The following is a 21,651-nucleotide window of genomic DNA, read 5'->3' as shown; positions in this document are numbered from 1 at the left end:
ATAATGTAAAGCTGCTGCTTTAAAGAAATATATTTTATAAAGTGCAGTATAAATAAACGTGACAAGACTGGAATTGCAGAGCTGGTGCAAACATCCACATCTCTATGATCAGATGCTTTCTGAACAGCTGTTTTCTCACCGCTGTGTTCATTTTGTTATTGAGAGGAAAGTGTACAGAACACATTTACATCTGGATGTTGGGTAACATTATATTGCTGCAAGTGTATTTCAACATTCAAGACACACGCACACACACACACACACACACACACACACACACACACACACACACACAACACACACACACAACACACAACACACAACACACAACACTCGCTGTGTTACTATATGACACAGAAACTCAAGATCTTCACGGCGACCCGTCAAAATAAAAGTTTGGTTTAACTTGTGACAGTATAGTATCATGTACTATTGTACAACAGTTAGTTTTGTTCCGCATCATGTTTAGGGTAGGGATGCTCATATTGACCGTTTAACCGTTAACAGAACGTTTACGGCAAGATTTGTGTGTGCACTTGAGCGCATAATTTGTATTTTAAAGGCTCATCATTATGGTTTAGTATTTCTCGATTATGTAGAATGGTATATGTAATATTCTTTCTCAGCCGTGAAACTGAAACCATTTTCCAATGCCTCCCCCAGTATATATTTGAGTAATTAAATTAATATCATAAACATGCGACTAGTCGACTAAAGGCTTAAATGAACCACTACTAGTTGATTAGAAAAATCGGGGACAGCCCTGGATTAAGATATGGAAATTGATATTTTCAAGCCAGTCCTCATAGACACCAGAGCAGATTTTAACATCACAGATCATCTCTGCGTTTCTGTGTTAGCGTGACTCAAACCACATGACACGTACCTTCAGAGTTGCTTGACTGGCCAATTTTGTGGTCTGTGAAGAAGAGAAGATGAAAATAAAAAAAGTTTAGTTATAAAATGACAATCCTATCAGTTATTATGCATGACCAGTTCATTGCGGTGGATTGCACCCGCACTCTCCTGTGCACACACACACACACTCGCACCCTCACACGTACACACACACACACATTTATATTGAAGCTAAATGTAATTTATCATCCAGCTCTAATCTGCTAAATGTGACTAAGGAACAAAGACATTAAGATATATTATAAACATTAACAACATGATAAATGCTGCTTTGAAACTGTGTATTGTTAAAGTACTATATAGTGACTTGACTTGATAGTGTACACAGTTGTCTGAAGGCTGTTTATTCACTGTATAACAGCAGCTCCATGGTCTTTATTAAACATGAACATATTCAGGACAACATGATCTAGTGACTCAGATTGGCTGGCGTCGTCCTTCACTAGCAGCTCTATTGGTGTGATGTAAACTAGGTAAACAGTTTGTGTGTGTGTGTGTGTGTTGATGTACTTACACTGTCTTTAGCGACAGACGCAAACTTACTGGCTCCGACAGTGAAAGTGCTCCAGCCCTGAAACACACGCAAAAGAGACGGCGTTAATGGCGCATGACAGACAGAGCATTATTCTAACACAGCCGCCGCTGCTGCTGTATTACCGAGTAGATGGAGGACATGGCGTTATTCATGAAGTCTTCATCTTTCTTGGGCGGGTTGGGAGTGTTTCCAAAGCCCACATATCGATTCTCCTGCGCCCCGGATGCTCCGGCACTGAAACACCAGAAAAAAAAATGTACACAATGACACGCAATCCAACCATTTTTTTTCACATAATTACTGACCACAGATTATAGCTGCACACACACATGAAATAAAGACAGTGCGCTTCTAATACGAGACTGTGAACACCCGTTCTCCATCTAGGGATTTTTGTGCATCTGTCTGTCTGTCTGGAATAGGGCTGCTTGATTATGGCGAAAATCACAAATCATTTTAGTCAATATTGAGATCATGATTATTTAACACAATCACTCACTGACTTTAGAAACATCATGCATTTATTAAAACAAATGCCTTTTTGAAAATAAATTAGTTTATGCTTTTCAAATAATACTTTAATTTTATTTTATTTCAGCACACACTTAAATAATGTCAAATTATAATAAATAAAAAAAAATGTGATCTAAATAAAAAAGATCAACTATGTTCCAGTGGACTTCCACAACTCCTGAAAACTATAAAAGATTTTTTTAATACATAAAAATTAGACCAAAAATGCAGTGAAAGCGCACTGCTGTAAAAGAAAGTGTTGGATTAATAACGAAACATCAAAAGAGAGCATCACTGCAAAAAGAAATGTGGCACAATAATCATGATCTCGATTATCTTGTTTTCATAATCACTGGAAACCAAAATCATAACTGAAAATGAAATTTGATTAAAGAGGACCTATTGTGCTTTTGTCCATGTGTGTAATGTTGCTGTTTGATCATATTTTCTATATCAGTGTCAGTGTTTCTGAACTCCCTGAAACGCCTCCATTGTAGTAGAGTTTTCTTCCAGGAATGAACAACATAATATTCCTCATTAAAATAATTCATTTACATTTAGTCATTTAGCAGACACTTTTATCCAAAGCGCCTTACAAATGAGTGCAGTAGAAGCAACTAGGGCAACAATATGCAAGTGCTATAACAAGTCTCAATTAATCTAGAACAGAACACATAGGACTTTTTTTTTTTTTTTATATGATTAAATAGACAAATTGAAAATTCACACGCAGAAAAAAGGGGCAGGGCCTGATTGAATTAGTTAGTAAACTAGCAGTTGAGCGTTGAAACTAGCAGTTATGGTAAGGGACAGGACATTTCCCAAACACGCTGGAAGCACTCGTCCAATCACAACACACTGCTCCAGCTGACCAATCAGAGCACATTGTGCTTTTCAGAAGGAGGGCCTTCATATACCCCTTTTACACCAAGGCAGTGCTGGTGCTGGTTCGGAGCCAGAGCCTAGTTTCAAATCGGTTCTTTGTCTTTCCACTCCCAAAGCAGCAGCTCCGAACTAGGAAAAGTGGTTCTTAAAGGGTAACTAAACCCCTGCTCAGAGCTTAACTCCACCCACTGGCAATTTTCAAAAAATGCTGGAAAAGTGGGCAGAGCCCGGCGGACACAGAGGGGACGAACCGAAGGCGGGGCTGAGCGGAGGGCGTGCACCTGAGACCCGCAGTGACGGATTGATTGACAGCTGTCAAACTCGCGAGTCGCAAAGATGGAGAATGACTGGAGTGACGCCAGCTTTGCAGCAGAGCGGTCATTTCTCCTACCTTCACCTGAAGTGGAGGAGGGTGGATTGTCTGTAACAGACACAAACCCGGAGCCTTATCAATGCGAGCCGCTGGCTCAAACTGCGTTAACTCCCGATGCAGACGATGCCAGTGAAGCAGCCGCGCAAGAGAACTGACCTAATCTATCTGCGTCCGCGGCAACCACTTGCGTGTCAGGGTTTGAAAGCACGTCTCATGTATGAAAATTATCTGTACACATGACGGGCGGCAATAATATCGCAAGAAAAGCCTGACGTGTACTGACAACTTCATTATTTAACAGTATTTTCTTCAATACAATGTTAAAGCAAGTGTCAAGTGAGTTTCATTCATAATGTTTACCTCATGTAATATGACAGTTCATACTGGAGTGAAGCCGTTCTCATCATGTGATTGGGGGAAACATTTCTGAGGGCGTGGTGAGCTCGTGCTAGGGGCGCGGATAGTGAGCCGTTGGAGGTACCATCCTACGTCACGATGTACCACAACGTCCAATAGGAAAATTCAACTGCAGTAGCCACCGTTCAACCTTAAGAGGGCAGCACTTTGGCGGTTTTACACCATATTTTATAGAATTAAAACACTTTATACTCAAATGTCAAAACATTTACTCGAATCAATGAACAGCATTAATAAAGCCCCAGTATTACAGATCATTAACTAAAAAAAGTTGGTTTAGGGTTTAGTTACCCTTTAAGTAGCACCAAAACATTGCTGGTCTAGAAGTAAGAACTGCTTGCGTCAGGGGCTGGGGGTGGGGTTACCGTTACCAACAAGACGAACACAAACTTGTGACAGCCATTTTTGAAATAGCAGCTAATCGAGCTAATAGCTGCTCGATTGTAATCTCCGTCTATACAATTTACGGCGAGCTGCACGAATGCGTTGGATTGCCTGTTTTAATGCCGATGTAGGATCCTAAAGCCATGTGCACCAATAGTAACGCAGCGTTCACCATTGTTGATGGAAAGCTTGTTCGAGATGCATCAGCGCTGCACAGACCGATCGCCGCATGACAACGAGTACAGCAAGAGCATACGACTCCTTATGCTTTTGAATTTGGTGGCCCGTGGAAAGGCAAACCGGTTCTTAGAAGGCTCGTCAGTCGAACCAACTCAGAATTGGCACTAGTACTGGCTCTGAACTAGCACCCGGTTCTTTCTGCTGGAAAAGAGGTAATAGAGACAAGAACTAAACAGGGCTGCGTTTCCCAAAAGCATTGTAAGCTTAAGTTGATCGTAGAACAGTTGCCGCCAATGGGCTCTACGATCAACTTAGGCATACGATGCTTTTGAGAAACGCAGCCCTGAGTGTTACTGACAGACTGGGAAGAGATGAGCTGCAACAATGGAGAATATGGGGAAATAATCAACTGTTCTAGTAGAGCCCTAAAACAACATCAAGACTTTGTCATAGTACGGCATCTTTAATCATCTATCGTCCGAACATATTGATCAATGACGGAGTGAAACTTACTTCTGGTAAGAGTTGACATCATCAGACAGCCAGTCCTCAAAGGCTTTATCAGAGTGAGAGTGATTCTGACCCGAAGCGGCACTGGACCTGCAACATCATCATAATCATCATCATCACCAACAACACTCATCACCTGCTCGTTCAGACGGTGGCCGCAGTGGCATGTCGTACCGGTGTGCAGCGCTCAGGCCGCTCTTGGCCTGCGGAGGCGTCCAGTTTTTGGCAGACGAGTCCTCGATGCTCCACTCCTTCCCTTCAGCCAGAGTCGCCACCTTCAACACACACAGCGCCACATTACACCTTCAACCTCACCTTCAAAGAGTAGAGAATTTCCGGATCCAAAAACAAGTGAAGATGCTTAGCATAAGAAAAAATTCACTTTATTTGAGAAAAAAAAAAAAGAGAGTCGGACTTGTAACCAGAAGGTTGCGGGTTCGAGTCTCAAGTCCGGCAGGAATTGTCGGTGGCGGGAGTGAATAACCAGCGCCCTCCTCCACCCTCAATACCACGACCTCGGGCGCCGCAGCAATATGGCTGCCCACTGCTCCGGGTGTGTGTTCACGGTGTGTGTGTGCGTGTGTGCGTGTGCACTTGGATGGGTTAAATGCAGAGCACAAATTCCAAGTATGGGTCACCACACTTGGCCACACGTCACTTCACTCACTTTCACTTTTCAGTAAACCATGGCTGTGTTCGAAATACCCCCTATACCCTCATTCACTTTTATTACACCGCTAATATAGTAATATAGTTACTCCATTGATGTACTACATTACTCTACTAATATAGTTCATTTGAAGGATTGAATGAAAACGAGTTCGGACACCGAGTGCACCAGAAGGGCTGCTACTTTTGCATATAGTTTGTGCATGCTGTTTAAAGGGGTGATGAATTGAGAAATCAACTTTCCCTTGAGCTTTTGATATATAAAAGGTCATGGTTATATTAAAATATCCAGTAAGTTTCAGAGCTGAAAACTTCCTTGTTAGTCAAAGAAAAGCTTTAACAGACACCAGGCCCATAAAACGACAGGTTTTTCAAAGTAGGGATCTATGACGTCAAAGGGAGGCAAGCACCGCCTCAGCAGTAGGGCTGTAATCAACCAAAGAAAATCTTGGTCGACTGAAGTCCTGAAATTTTCGACTAAAAATCGACTAAAATGACGTTAGGAAAAAAAACGTTAAATGAATTAGCTGCGCACTGTGCGCAGTACTTGGTAGCCTTGTTGTCTGCCTAAATTAATTATAAATAAACATAAAAAACTAGTAGGCTATTTGCAGAATATTAAATCGTTTTTGAGCTGATTATTTTGCACTGAAATGAGTCTGAGACACGAGTCTGACGGCTCTGACAGCGTTGCTTCACGGGGACCTGCGCAATATCATAGCCTATGACTTCCGAGAATATAGTACTGTGTTGTCAACTAGATATCATCACGTCCACTTTAATAAAAAAGGAAAATTTATTAAACAAGCCAGATCAAGAGCAGAAAAAACGCTCACAATTAAATAAATAATATACAAGAAAACTAGCCTTCTTCAATCTGTCTCTCTTCTCCAGTGGGTTGGGCTAATCCAAAATAAGTGAAAACAAGGGGGTGTTCTGAAGACAGTCTGTTACCTGTGAAACAGGGGTGCTCTGAAAACACCCCCATTAGCAATTAGTGCTTTCCACCTAATGAAATGAACGCGGCGCGGCAAAACTGATGAAATGAACACAGCAAAACTAATGAAATGAACGTGGCTCGGCAAAACTGATGAAATGAACGCGGCAAAACTGACAGTACAGATCCACTTAGCGCGGTGTTGTGACGCTTCCCCTCATGTGTATGTTGATGGGCGTTCCTCAAGTTTACCGCAATGGGTGTGCGTTTGAGCCAGCGGGAATGAACAAAGGACCCGCGAGAGACTTCTCTTCGCCAGTGGGTTGGGCTAATCCAAAAGAAGTGAAAACAATGGGGGTGTTCTGAAGGCAGACTGTTACCTGTGAAACAGGGGTGCTCTCAAAACACCCCCATTAGCAATTAGTTCTTTCCACCTGATGAAATGAACGCGGCACGGCAAAACTGATTAAATGAACGCAGCAAAACTAATGAAATGAACGCGGCAAAAAAAAAATCGACCAATCAGAATTTTGGTCTAGCCAGAACGTATCGACTAATAATCGACTAATCGACTGGGAGATTACAGCCCTACTCAGCAGAACAATATCAACGCCTACTTCATCACTGCCATCACTTCATCACTGCCAAATGATCACAATAATTTTCAACACACTCAGATGTGTCTAATATGATAAACAGAGCTGCGTTACCTCATACTAATGACCGGAAAAGCGGAAATGGCACCGGCGACTGTGGCATAATGAAAGTCCCGCTGCTCACGAGGCGTGTGTTGCGTTCATCTTATTAACAATCGCTCCAGCGGCCTTGCTCAGCTCCCAAAACACTCGGTCCTGCTCTGCTTCATACTACAGTAACATTAATAATCGCATCCATGAACATGATTTCTGCCAAAGTCCTATCCCGATTCTTTTCCACCGGCTGTGAGGTGAAGACCACATGTCCCAAGATTCTGCGCTTAAACGTGGCGTCATCAAACTACGCCTTTGTTTTGAATAGGCGACCTCTAGCGGACAGAAAAGTTACATAGTGCACCTTTAAGTACACTTTTTGAGTATCTGTACTTTACTTGAGTATTATTTTTTCTGGATACTTATTACTTTAACTTCACTACATTTGAAATACAAATATCGTACTTTTTACTCCACTACATTTCTATCAAGGTCCTCAAAGTCGAAAGTCGTTTCTGTAGCAGCTTTGAAAGTCAGAGGACAATTTTTTTTCTTTAAAACTTTTTTTGTTTTTGCAGACATCGATCAGTGATCACTCTTATAATGTCATGTGAAGTTTCCCAGCATTTGATCAGTTTACAGCAAAATGGTAGAAGATGGTTCCCTTGGCACAGTGTGTGCACCCATGGCCATACTTAGAAAGTATGTTTCAGTTTTCTGAAAATATTTAATATTAGTTTTGTTTGCATACACTTGATGCATGTCTCATAAAACACGAAAGAGAGCTCAGTTCAGTCCGGTTTTCTGTGCGCACACAGAAAGCTGCCTCACAGTGCCAGAGCATGAGTACTGAATAGAGCTCTCTTTCACGTCTTTTCACACTTGAACAGGCCAATACACACAAAATGATGTCAAAATGTAAAACAAAGTTCATTGGGAAGTTAATACTGCATTTTTTTATATTCAGTAATATTCTTCAAAATGAGATACTAGTAACACATTACTGCCATGGATATTCTGTATCATAGCAACCAAAGTATCTCAGCTGGAAAAACACTGCCCTTACAAAGAGCTTTCAAGCGCCACCCGCTGGCCATTTTCAGAAGAGCACCAGGCGTTTTTTTAGCTGGCTAAAATGCTTTGGTGCAGGGGTTTTCAAACTGGGGTCCGGGGAAATAACGTAAATAGTTAGGAGAATACCGGATGTGTATCAGTGTATTGGATCCATGCACTCGGTGAGTGACAGCAGCTTCGTTTTAAACAAGTATTGAAATGAGTTTAAGGTAGTCGTATGCTAGCATGTCGGACGGAGCATCACTGACTGGTTTAAACCACCATGATGGCACAGTGTGCATTCATACAACAATAATAAAATAATGCATTGACATAAAAAAGGAAATTTACTTTTGATATTTAAGTACTTTTTTTTTTTACAACTTTCACTTGTAACAGAGTAATATTTGACCAGTAGAACTTTTACTCAAGCAATGGAGTTGTGTACTTTGTCCACCTCTAATCTAATGTTTTGAGGAGTGTGTGTGGCTGTCATTCATCCACCACACCGGTGTGGATACTGTACTTCAGAATCACAGATTCTACGTCTTGGAAGTATGACCAAAATAAGACATTTAATTGTCATACCACTTGAATTTCATTTAAAGAAAATGTTCTTTTAACCCAAAAAGAAAATGACTGTTCCTTAGAACTGGTTCTCTTTGAAATACAAATCTTTTTTTTCCTGTAACCACTCCACAGTCCGAAGCCTTTTGCTTTTGATTATGGGTGAATCTCCAGTTCTCACTGCTGTTTGTCATTTGGACCTTTCTGGCTTACAATCCGCCATCAAAATGATATGTTTAATTATTCCATCTGCTGTGAGAAAAGCCTATAAATGATCCGCCACCTGCAGCATCCTCACATGCGATAGCTTACTAGCCGGACTCCTTCTTTATGTTTACAGACGTGACGTGATGACGCAAAGACATGCTCGAATTTCCCGCAGAAATCCACCAGTACCACTTAAATTATAACACATTATTACAAGCTTACCATTGTGAATCGGGCTAAGGAAAGGAGATAAGGTAAGGAGAGGTTATGTACTTGCTCAAATTGATTTTGGATCATTTTTAACCAAAAAGTTACAGACTGCAGCTTTAATTAAACAATTTTATAATCAATTAAAAAGGAATGTATACTTGTATGATTTTACGCTGTAGCCACATTGGAGCAGTGGTTTGGAAAATGGATGGATGGGTGATTCAGCTGCGGGCACCATCTGGTACGATGCGGGAATTCATTCAGCACGCAACTCTCACAGTGCATTATGGGTATTCTCTAGCCGTATATCGGTTGTACACTTGTTATTGCGGTGTATTGTAGGATTGAATGAGTGCACTCGATAACGTCCACTATGGTTTAGATACCACTACAAATGGCTGTCCCTTCAAATAGTGCTCTATTAAGGGGTATAGGGGGCGATTTCGGACACAGGCCAGGAGCAGCAGATATAAGTTGTTTACACAAATGAAAGCTAACATGATCATCAAAGCATATAAATCAAAATTGCCTAAAGTTACCAAATGAAATATCGAACCCATAAAGAAGAAACAACTATAACAACAAAATATTCATTTTGTGAATATGATCAAAAATGTTGCCGCTGGCTGGCAACTTCAAAACAAAATATGTGTGGAAAGTTAATATTTAGGGTTATTCAACTGATTTATCAAAGAAATAATCATCAGATTAAAGTAATGGTTAGTGGCAGCGAATGTGTCAGACTTGCGGTGCAGCTCACTTTGTCTCTGAAGAGCGCAGCAGCCTTGCTGTTATATTTCTCCTGTAGGCTCCAGCTGGGCTGATAGTCGTCCTGCAGCTCCAGAAACATACGGAACTTCCTGTTTCCTCCCATCTTCATCTTCTCCAGCTCAGTGTCCTTCCACTTGTCCATCGAAACAGATCGTACAAAGCTACAAGGAGAAAGACGAGATTTTCAGGCATGCTTCAAAATCTGCAAACACATCAAAATGAAGAGACAGAAGGACACAGGAGCGGCTGCGAGTCTGACCTGAGGTGGACGCCGAGGCCTCTGTGTTTGCCCGAACACTCCAGACAGATCCAGATCCCGTACGTCACGCTGACCCACTGCGGGTTAAACGCGCCACACTCGAAACACACCTGACAACACAAATACGGCACGTTTTAAAAACACGGCACGAGGGAGGACGAGCAGCGGGACCGGAGCTGACGGACACTCACATTGTTCTCGTCTTCGGTCCGCACCTCCTTCAGCACGCGTCTGGTTCTGGGACTGGCCATTTGCCCTGAAACACACAGTGACATCATCAGCACACCATAATGACATCATCAGATTACAACCTGCCCTCATGCCTTCAACATGTATCTGTGCTTCTTTCTAAATGTCTAAAGATCGTATTCTTTAAGCTTTAGACCAGAAAACACAAAGTCACACTTTATTCATATGAGGGGTCTTTAACCACTACTGTTTGGTAGAATGTACTTATACTTTTGATGGTTTTTTGCAAAACTCTTGTGCTGTGATTCAGGTACGATACAGGTGAGAGGTTAGGACAGGTTTGGTGGTATAAGATTTTTTGCACTATGAATTTGCACTGTCAGTTCTGTTTTTGAATAAAGGATTGGAAATAAATGGGGTTTTTTATCCGCTTACTCAATTAATCGGAAAAAATGATTGACAGATTAATCGATTATTAAAATAATCGTTAGTTGCTACCCTAATGGTAAGGGGCAGGACATTTCCCCAAATACGCTGGAAGCACTCTATCAATCACAACACACTGCTTCAGCCGACCAATCAGAGCACATTGTGCTTTTCAGAAGGAGGGGCTTCATAGAGACAGGAACTAAACAGAGCGTTACTGACAGACTGGGAAGAGGGGAGCTGCAACAATGGAGAATACGGGGAAATAATCAACATTTAAGCAGGAAAACCTGGGGGTATTTCAGAAAGCAAGGTTAAAAACGTACAGTCACATAAATACCTTGAACTCTCGGTTGATTAACCCAAACCTTGTTTACTCAAGCTACACTCTAAAAAATAATTCAGTGGCTTAGTAAATATCACAGTAATAATTAACTTTATTAACTTAATAAAATTTCTAAATATCATTTAATTGATGTTTTGAGTTGAACATACCAAAATAATTGACTAAAAATCCAACAGTTAATTTTGTCTCAAATTTACAGTTATATTTAAGTTTTCACTAAAAGAATTTAGTGTTCGAATAACCAATTATTTATTTCAAATATACTTAATATATTTGTGAAATTTCTATCAAAATATTTGAGAAAGGAGAATTAAATCGATCCGTTTCAAGAACCACAAATATTACTTAATTCAAATCAAGATTATTAATATTTAACACGCACTGAAGAAATTTAGTACGTTTACTTGATTATAACACTGCACCCCTCCCCCGCCCCTTGACGTGACGACAGCTCGACGGTTGATTGAGCTCATATGGTGTATGTGATTGATTTCACTGCTTTAAAATTTACTCAATTTTATTAGTGTAAAAATGTTTCTCCCAAAAAATTGAGTAAATCATAGTAAACGTTTTTAGAGTGTATGCTGGTTCCAAAAACGAGTCCGGGAGTAAGTTCAGACAACTCAGGGTATGTTCCCGGTTAACACACAAGACATTCTCAACAGAGCGACAAATCCATGATTCACCATGGAAACAGACGCTAAGAAAAAGTGTGTGGCTGCGTCCCAATTCGCCTACTTATACTACGTCCTAAAAGTATGTACTCTTTTTGTGAAGAAAAAGTACATACTTTTGAGTGTGTAGCAGAAGAGTATGCAAGCTTTGGGACATACTACTTCGTCATCTTTAACGGACTCTGTTACATGCGTCCCGTCACCGTTTAAACTGCCCTGTCAATCATCGTCACAGTTCAAATCCCCCACTTTCAATTTAATTCGAATTAGGATTATATTGTTTGTTTAATGCTAAAATTAATTGAATGTGTGAGATGACAATAAAATAAATAATAAATAAATGTGAATTTAATTCAAGTTAAGAGTCTCTAAAGTTACATCCATTGGTATACACGTTTCTAACGTCAATAGCATTTGAAGAGACCAGCTGTAAAGTGTTCATCTAGGTGACAGGTATGATGCACACCTTTTGGATTTTTGATATTTATTCAAACAAACTGTCAAATCATTTGAAAATACGGATATGCATTACTTCACTAGGATACTGTTTGGGCTCTTACACAAAATATGCTAGATTTAAATGTGTCATACCTGATAGAACACTGTAAATATATTATCAAACAATATTCTCATCAGAGACAATATTAGAGATTACATTTACACCAAATTATTATTATTTATGCGTTGCTATTGTCAATGGTCATAATATGAAGGAAATCCCACAGAATAGAACCTAGCTTAAAAAAGTGCTTAGAGCTGCGTGATTTATTTGTTGTTTGTTGATTTTCAAATATAAAACTTGTTGAAATGTTTTAAGTGTGTGCATCTGTTCTTTTTGAACACTTTCATCTCATTTGAGCAAAAATGTGATAATTTGGGTCCAGGGTTTTTCCTACATTGAAAACAAAACAAATTGTTGTCCCGCCAAAGCTTTATTTGATGAGTTATTGTGATTTATGAATGATGTAGAATAGATGCTGCGCTTGTAACTGAGTGACAGAGAGAACGATCAGAGCTCCTCCCCCTTCAAAATAAGCATTCTTAGCTTTCTAATATTTCACATATTAGCTACGTTAATCAAAATCAAAAGGTCGGAAGACCGAATCCATGTTGCACGTGGCGCTATCAGACGATGTTTTCCTTTAATTACCGCTGGGTGTGAAATGCCCTCAAAAAACACTGACTGATTCTCTGACCAGCTGACATAAACCATACTTTCAATAAACGGGAAACAAATCCTATCCGGTTATGAAGTGTTTTCTGTGTGTTGACAAATCTTTTGCGATGTTCTTTCAGGATTCACACACAACGCGTCTGCTAATGTCCGGTTCGCCACCTAATGACTCCTTTGAACCGAATCATTTTAACGACTGGTTAGAACAACTGATCTGTCCAACACTGAACTCATAATTCAGTTTAATCATTTACTCTGAACACCTGAAATGAGAACACAAGTGTTCTTACCCACTTTAGCAAGGGTGGGTGTAAGAGTTAGTTTGAATTATCCAGTCTTTCAGCTTATTTATGTGGACAATGTGTAGTAAAATAAATAGCCTAAAATCATTTAGTTTAGACTGGAGTGAGGTGAACCCAGAACAAAGTTGTTGTTAGTTAGCTGATCATTTTATGAAATTGTATATGGCAGAAAATTAGGCTATTTGTTAATTTTTTTAATACAATTATCAGTAAATAGTGTAAAAATGAGGAACAAAAACAAACATCAAGGTATCCCACATGAAAAAAATACTATAGTATATTATAGTAAATTACTCTAGTAAATACTATAGTGTTTTTGAACCATACTATAGTAAGTACTACAGTAAATTGTAGTATATTGTAGTATTTACTACACTTTGTTAATTTACTGTAGTATATTTACTATAGTACGGTTCAAAACACTATAGTATTTACTAGAGTAATTTTACTATAATATACTATAGTATTTTTTCATGTGGGATCAAAATAAGAAAAGCAAAAGTTACAAACTTTCTTTGAATTTATTTAAAATGTATTGTCAGTATTGCGCTTGCAGATCACGTGGGTAGGGTACTTTTTTACTGTGCGTGTGTGTGTGTGTGTATGGATGAACATGTCTGTCAGCCACCACCGAAGACCATTTTTGACCCAGGAAAAACCCTGGGGTCACTATAATCGTGATGTGAAATTTCCATACCGTTTCATCCCTACATACAAGAAATAAAAACAATCTTACAAAACAAAAGGAAAAGTATGGTTCAATACTTTTACAGAGAAATGTAAAAGAAAAAAAATCTATTGAACAATAAACCTAAAAGGAAAAGGAAACTGAGAGAAGAGAAGAAAAATAAAAGAAAAAAGAAGAGGGCACAAAAATAAAGAAAAAGAAAAATAAATAAATAATTCATATTAAAGATATAGATATAAAGATATATTGATATCACAGATAAAAAGCACAGATTTTTATACTAATATATATATATATATATTTTCTTTTTTTTTTTTTTTTCTTTTTTTTTTTACAATAAATCCTTAGACCTTTCTAATGATTTTTAGTCATAGGCTGTCTGCATATTAGATTAGATTAGATTAGATTAGATTAGATTCAACTTTATTGTCATTACACAAGTACAAGTACAAGGCAACGAAATGCAGTTTAGGTCTAACCAGAAGTGCAATAGCAGCAAGTGCAGGATATACAACGTTTGCATAAGTGCAGGACATGGATATGTACTGAGTATATATAAATATGTCTATAAATAGAGAGATGGTTATTACTATAAACAGAATTTACAGGTGAATATGTACAGTGAATAATATACAGATGGTTAATACTATAAACAGAATTTACAGGTGAATATGTACAGTGAATAATATACAGATGGTTAATACTATAAACAGAATTTACAGGTGGATATGTACTATGAATATAATATAATATACAGATGGCTATTACTATAAACAGAATTTTACAGATAGAGGTATACAATGATGTGTTAGGCTAAAATTAGGAATATGGCAGTGGATTAAGGTAGTGCAATAAATTATGGACAGAAGCTATCCGAAAAAAAGTGTAAAAGTGCAGTGGAAGTGATTGCATATTACAGTTAGAAGTACGGTGCAAAATACAAATGTAAACAGTAGGTACTGTAAATAACAGTCGGCAGTGCAAATGAGCATAATCCAGTTACGGTGTGGTAGTGCAAAATGAATAAGTAAACAGTTGTTACTGTAATAAAGAGTCGGTAGTGCAAATAACAAAGTGAAGGTGGATGTGAGGTAGGAGAGTTATCAGTATATGAGGGGAGTGGATCAGCGGGGGTTTGAGTTCAATAAAGAGACAGCTCTGGGGAAAAAACTGTTCTTAAGTCTGCTGGTCCTGGTCCGGTGGATCCTGAAACGCCTGCCGGAGGGCAGGAGAGAAAACAGTCTGTGGGCTGGGTGAGAGGAGTCCTTGAGGATGCTGCGAGCTCGATGCAGACAGCGTTTCCTCTGGATGTGCTCGATGGCAGGTAGTGGAGTCCCTGTGATGCGCTGGGCAGTTTTCACCACCCGCTGCAGTGCCTTGCGCTCCGCAACAGAGCAGCTCCCATACCATACTGCGACACAGTTGGTCAGGATGCTTTCTATTGCGCAGCGATAGAAGTTCACCAGGATAGCCGAGGAGAGCTGATTCTTCCTCAGTGTCCTCAGGAAGAAGAGGCGCTGGTGAGCCTTCTTGACCAGGCTGGAGGTGTTGGTCGTCCACGACATGTCCGCTGAGATGTGGATCCCCAGGAACTTGAAACTGGAGACACGTTCAACAGCCATTCCATTGATGTGGATGGTGTCGTGTGTGCCTCTTGACTCCTTCCTGAAGTCCACGATGAGCTCCTTCGTTTTGGTGGTGTTGAGGAGCAGGTTATTTTCGGTGCACCATGTGGCCAGGTGCTGGATCTCCTCCCTGTAGGCAGTCTCATCGTTGTTGCTGATGAGCCCAATCACCGTTGTGTCGTCCGCAAACTTGACGATAGAATTAGATCCATACACAGGCTTGCAGTCGGAGGTGAAGAGGGAGTAGAGAAACGGACTTAGCACACAGCCCTGTGGTACACCAGTGTTGAGTGTGATGGATGTGGAGCAGGTGGATCCTGAACGAACATTCTGGGGTCTGTCAGTTAGGAAGTCCAAAATCCAGTTGCACATTGGAGGTATTGATGCCCAGGTCTCCAAGTTTGGCTATTAACTTGGTTGGGATGACAGTGTTGAATGCTGAGCTGAAGTCAACAAACAGCATGCGTGCATAAGTGTTCTTATTGTCCAGGTGAGTGAGCACAGAGTGCAGTGCCATGGAAACGGCATCCTCTGTGCTCCTATTGCTGCGGTAGGCAAACTGGTGTGAGTCCAATGTGGATGGTAGAGAGTCTTTTAGGTGTTCCAGGACCAGCCGCTCAAAGCACTTCATGACGATGGGTGTGAGTGCTACAGGGCGGTAGTCGTTAGGGCACCTCGGGTTAGAGTGTTTTGGCACTGGCACAATGGACGTGCGTTTGAAGCATGAAGGTACAGCTGCTTGGGCAAGAGACAGGTTGAAAATGTCTGTAAAAACCTCAGCGAGCTGCTCCGCACATGCCCTGAGAACACGACCAGGGATGTTGTCTGGTCCAGCAGCCTTGTGCGCGCTGATCCGGCTCAGTGACTTGCAGACATCTGTGGAGGAGAGTGTGATTGGTGGGTCAGCTGAGGGTTTGAGCTTGGTGGCAGTTTCTCTGTTGTCTCTTTCAAAGCGAGCATAAAAGTGATTTAGCTCGTTCAGGAAGTTGACATCAGTGGCTGCGGGGGTGGAGTGGGTGGGTTTGTAGTCACTGATGGCCTGGATGCCCTGCCACATGCGTCGAGGGTCAGAGTTGGAAAAGTGACCCTCTATCTTTAGCTTGTAGCAGTGCTTGGCCTTTTTGATGCCCCTCTTCAGGTTAGCTCTGGATGCGCTGTAGGCTTGTGCATCTCCTGATCTGAAGGCAGTATTGCGTGACTTCAGCAGGAGTCGCACTTCCCTGTTCATCCATGGCTTCTGATTTGGGTATGTGGTGATCTGTTTCTGGGTTGTAACACTGTCAATGGTGGTATTGATATGATCCAATACAGAGGAGGTGTAGGAGTCAATGTCCGTGTGAGCGCCACTGGTGGCTTGAGAAGCAAACACACTCCAGTCTGTGTGTAGAAACCTTTCCTGGAGTGTGGAATCAACCCCCGCAGGCCACACCTTGATGGTCTTTACTGATGGCTTCACACGGTTGATGAGGGGTGAATATTTGGGGATGAGGAACAAAGAGATGTGGTCTGACTGTCCCAGGTGGGGGAGGGGTGTCGCAACGTAAGCACCAGCCATGTTTGTGTAAACATGGTCTAAGGTTTTGTTTCCTCTGGTGTGGCAGGAAACATGCTGGTGAAACTTGGGTAGCACTGACTTTAAGTTTGAATGATTAAAGTCACCTGCAACAATAAAAGCAGCTTCCGGGTGATCAGTCTGTTGTTTACTGATGGCTGCATGAAGTTCTTTCATAGCAAGCTTGGCATCAGCATCCGGGGGAATATAGGCTGCAGTTATAATGGTGGAAGTGAACTCTCGCGGCAGATAAAACGGTCTACATTTAACCATGAGAAACTCGAGGTTGGCTGAACAATGACTCCCAACAATAGCAGAGTTTGTGCACCAGGCTTTGTTAATGTAAATGCACAATCCACCACCTCTGGTCTTACCGGAGCCATCTAATGTTCTATCCGCCCGGAGCGTGTGGCATCCCGCTAGCTCAATAGCGGTGTCCGGTATTCCGCCGTTTAGCCAGGTTTCCGTGAAGATTAGGACGTTACAGTTCAAAAGTTTCTTACTGTGTGTGATGCTGAGTCGAATCTCCTCCATTTTGTTCACTAGCGACCGTACATTGGCAAGGAAAATACTGGGTAAAGAGAGCCGATGTGGGGTAAGCTTTAGCTTTAGCCTTAGCTTAGCTCTCAGACCACCGCGTATTCCCCGCCTTTGTTTACGATCTCGGCGCCGCCTGCGAGCACTTCCGCCCGGCCGGGCAGAGTGCATAGCCTCGGGTGTTCTAGTGTTCTAGTTCTATATTAACAGGTAAACCCATACTTTTTTTTGCAAAATAAGTTCTCTGTATAATATTATATTATTATTAAACTGTTAAATGTATTCTTTAATGCTATTTTAAATGTTTAATAATGAAAATTTTATTGTAATAGTAATATTTCTATATTTTCTTTATTTAGAAAAAAAATAATAATAATAATCATAATTATTAGCCATATTAATATACACAAAATGTTTTATACACACTTTATTTCTAAAAAATAAATAAATAATAAAATATAAAATAATAATAATAATAAAAATAATAAATCGCAGCCCTATTACAAAACGGTAAGACCTTCGTTCATCTTCAGAACACAAATTAAGATATTTTGGATGCAAGTCACATGGACTATTTTAAAGTGCCCCCATTATGGCTTTTTGAAAATTACCTTTCCTGTAGTGTGTAACATTTCTAAGTGAATGAAAACTTAGAAACCTGACGGTGCACCGTACATAAAGTTATTTTCTCTCAAAACTAAAGAGTCGACTGAGTCAATTAAACGAATCGTTTTTCAAACAAATCGCAGGCTGTTCCGTTGTGACGTCAAGACGAAACATTAGCATATTGCCCGTCCACTTATTGCTCGCACAGACACCGGGGAAACCTCAAACACTGCAGGGGATACTGGAGAGCATCATGTCGAGAAGATGCTGTGCTCTACAATGCGTTTATTGTGCAAGTATCTGGCTAACCTGCTAACTCACGTTATTACTGTCTAACTGAAATACTACTGTAAATCAGCTATGGGTTGTAGTATTACCTAAAACTGTGTCTAATGTTATATTAGTAGTGTCTAAATGTTTCATCATCGATTCAGACTCGCACTGGGATTGGTGTAAAATCGACATCATCATTACTGTCTTTACAGTGTGTACAATCGCTGAGCTTTAGGAAGCCTCTGGACGGAGCTGGAGTTCAATTATGGTAATGGCCGTTTGTTTCCGAAATACGCACCATACACGGTAGACAACAGACTGGGCCATCTGACCAATCAGAGCAGAGTAGCTCACGGAAAGGAGGGATTTAGTAAGACTGATTCATCCAATGAGTCGTTTGAGAATTACTAAACATTGTGGTGATGTGCAATGTATATTATGAGAAAATGAAAGTGTTTTTTGACCTTTGATGCATGTAAACCTGTTGTTGGAGACCTCCAGAACTCCAAAACTTTAAAATAGCATAATAGGGGCATTTTAACAATGTTTTTACTACCTTTCTGGGCCTTGAAAGGGGTAATAACGTTGCAGTCTATAGTGGGGTCAGAGAGCTCTCGGATGTCGTGAAAAAATATCTTAACTTATGTTCTGAAGAAAACAAAGGTCTTACAGGTTTGGAACGACACGAGGGTGAGGAATTAAAGGGGCACTTCAGCGCTGGGAAGATGAATGTGTATTTAAACTAGGTCATTTATGTAGTAGAAATGAAATAATTTAATTTGGTTCCTTCTAGACTGAGACAAGACAGAAAATTTATTTTTGTCTCATCTGGATGAAAGACAACAACTCCCAGAATGCACTTGCTTCGCTGCCCTACGAGGCCACTCCCCACACCGTCATTTTGAGCTTCATAATAATACAATAATTTCGTTCATTTAGAGAATAAACACTACAATTAAAAACTGAACGTGTATTTTCAATCAAGTGTGAGTGAGTCGAACAAAAGTCACGAGACAAACGCAGCAGGATCAGATTTCATTCATCAAGAGAGCGAAGAGCAGTGTTGGGCACGTTTCTTTAAAAAAGTAATTAGTTATAGTTACTAGTTACTTCTTACAAATAGTAACTGAGTTACATCATTATAAAAGTAACTAATTACCAGGGAAAGTAACTACTGTGTTACTTTTTTTTTTTTTTTTCAAATGTTCAAATATGTCAAATAACTTGGATGCCCCCAATATTAGATATGTTAAATGAATGAATTGGACACTAAATACATTACTATTATAAAACATTGTACATTAGTGTTTCCCCTACCATTGTTTAGGGGGGGCGCCCCGCCCTCCCAAAACGACCTCCCGCCCCCCCTGAATGAATGACAAAAAATATTTGTCATTACGGTCGGCAATAAGAATTGCCCGATGGTTCAGTGCCAGCGTGAAAGACACTCGGGCCAATGCTGCATCTTCACGGAAACTGATCATTTGAGCATTTTTAAGCCTTGCCAATTTAAATATTCAAGCGCTCATAGACGAGAAAGTGTGTCTCTCAGTTTGCTCGTCGCGAAGGGCAGCAACACACCACACACACACACACACACACACATGGACGGCCACGCGTCTTACAGCGCGCGAATATTCACACAAAATTTTATCAAAATGACTGTCTTGTTGAGTATCATTGTAAACATAGTCGGTTAGGTCTTTTAAATGAACGTAAACATGAAATTTGCCATTCACCGCCAGCATTTATGCTCATTTTCACAAGTTTTAATGGTCCACAGAATATCTAAACATGCAATATATCAAAAGAAAGAACAGACCCACTGTTTTATTCCAGCTTCATATATTATTTTTTTAATCAACACTTGAATGTTGCAAGTTTCATGAAAAAGCAACATTTTGAGCATAAAGCTGAAAAAATCACGTTTTTGTAAAAGACTACGTTACGTCCGAACGATGAACAAAACACAGATGTTGTAGATGGAGTCCATCAACACCCCAAAGCTTGACAGTCCTATAACTCGTCCTGGGTTGACATTTCATTCAATAACATTAGGCAGTTGTGATTTACATGCTGTTTAATGGTGATGATCGCGTTATTTTACATATGCATCTGCTTACACATGATATCGCACGTTGCTTCTTCGGCAGTGTTTTGATCAGGAGATTCTGTTCTCGTGCAGGAAATGCGCTACAGCGCCCCCTACCGTATAACAGTGAAAACATGGAAAGACGGAAAATATCGTCATTGGCTATATAAATATTGAGATAACAAAAGACAAAAAAAAAAAAAAAATCACTCACTGCTCTTGACTGAATAACTTTTAATAAGGGTTCATCTATATTTATATGCAGTGGCATATCATTTTATGCAGACTATGCAGTTATATTTTACATTTGATTACTATTTTTGTAGGCTACCTGACAATCTAGTTTTGACCTACATGAAAAGAACTGTTTATTTCATTTGTATATGTTTGTTCTGCTTTATTTATTTGTGCTTTTGCTCATAATTTGATTATGTGTTCTTATTTTATTACTGACGGTCTTTAACAATATAAAAAAATATATGAGTTAGGATATTAGTTTTTAGAGTCATAACCTTATTTATTAAGCTTATATGGCTCAAAAACAATACTAGGCCTATTTTATTTTATTTGTCTTTTTTTTGTGGTGGGGTCAGTGAAAATTCTGACAGGGCAAGTAAAAATTTGAACCCCTGAAAAAAATCCTTAGCATTGAGCCCTGAAATATAGTATATATATTGTTTATATTTATTTACCAAATTAATTAATTTATTGTCTATGGCAACACCACGTATCCGTAACACTCACGCTCCGCGACACTAGTAGCCTCAACTCAACTTTTAATATTCAGGTGTCTGTAAGTATGATTCTGAGCGTGTTGCAGGTCTGTGTTTTATTGTTTGTTGTCTCTCCACAGCATCATTTTGTAAACCTGTAGGCCTATTAACTCTAGTGTGGAATTTTTCTACAATATTCACTCGTCATGACAGTAAAACAGGGCATTCTAGTCAATCTCCTGCAGTATTTCCTCTCTCAATCAGTAGAAAATGTGATTAACACCCTGTCATGCATAGGGGAAAAAATACCGTCATATACCGTGAAACCAATATAATTTAGAAAAATACCGTGATATACATTTTTGGTCATACCGCCC

At 40.0% G+C, this 21,651-nt stretch overlaps 2 protein-coding genes across 7 annotated transcripts in view; one reads left to right on the top strand and one right to left on the bottom strand.

Moving 5' to 3' along the window:
- suox (sulfite oxidase) overlaps positions 1 to 21,651 on the top strand; it is an 892,829-nt gene that overhangs the window by 750,261 nt on the left and 120,917 nt on the right. The window lies entirely within an intron of this gene.
- Positions 1 to 21,651, bottom strand: part of arfgap1 (ADP-ribosylation factor GTPase activating protein 1) — a 36,678-nt gene that overhangs the window by 13,321 nt on the left and 1,706 nt on the right. For all 6 annotated transcript variants that reach the window (XM_079843773.1, XM_079843769.1, XM_079843772.1 and 3 more), the window contains exons 2-9: positions 10,269 to 10,333; positions 10,078 to 10,187; positions 9,808 to 9,979; positions 4,890 to 4,990; positions 4,719 to 4,805; positions 1,576 to 1,687; positions 1,433 to 1,489; positions 887 to 919 (exon numbers count right to left, since the gene is read on the bottom strand). In XM_079843773.1, coding sequence (XP_079699899.1) covers positions 887 to 919; positions 1,433 to 1,489; positions 1,576 to 1,687; positions 4,719 to 4,805; positions 4,890 to 4,990; positions 9,808 to 9,979; positions 10,078 to 10,187; positions 10,269 to 10,328 — 732 coding nt within the window. In that variant the 5' untranslated portion in view covers positions 10,329 to 10,333. The remainder of the gene's footprint in view (positions 1 to 886; positions 920 to 1,432; positions 1,490 to 1,575; positions 1,688 to 4,718; positions 4,806 to 4,889; positions 4,991 to 9,807; positions 9,980 to 10,077; positions 10,188 to 10,268; positions 10,334 to 21,651) is intronic.

Source organism: Gobio gobio (assembly GCF_949357685.1).
Source record: "Gobio gobio genome assembly, chromosome: 19".
Classification (NCBI taxonomy): domain Eukaryota; kingdom Metazoa; phylum Chordata; class Actinopteri; order Cypriniformes; family Gobionidae; genus Gobio; species Gobio gobio.
This window is presented reverse-complemented; position numbering and strand designations above follow the sequence as displayed.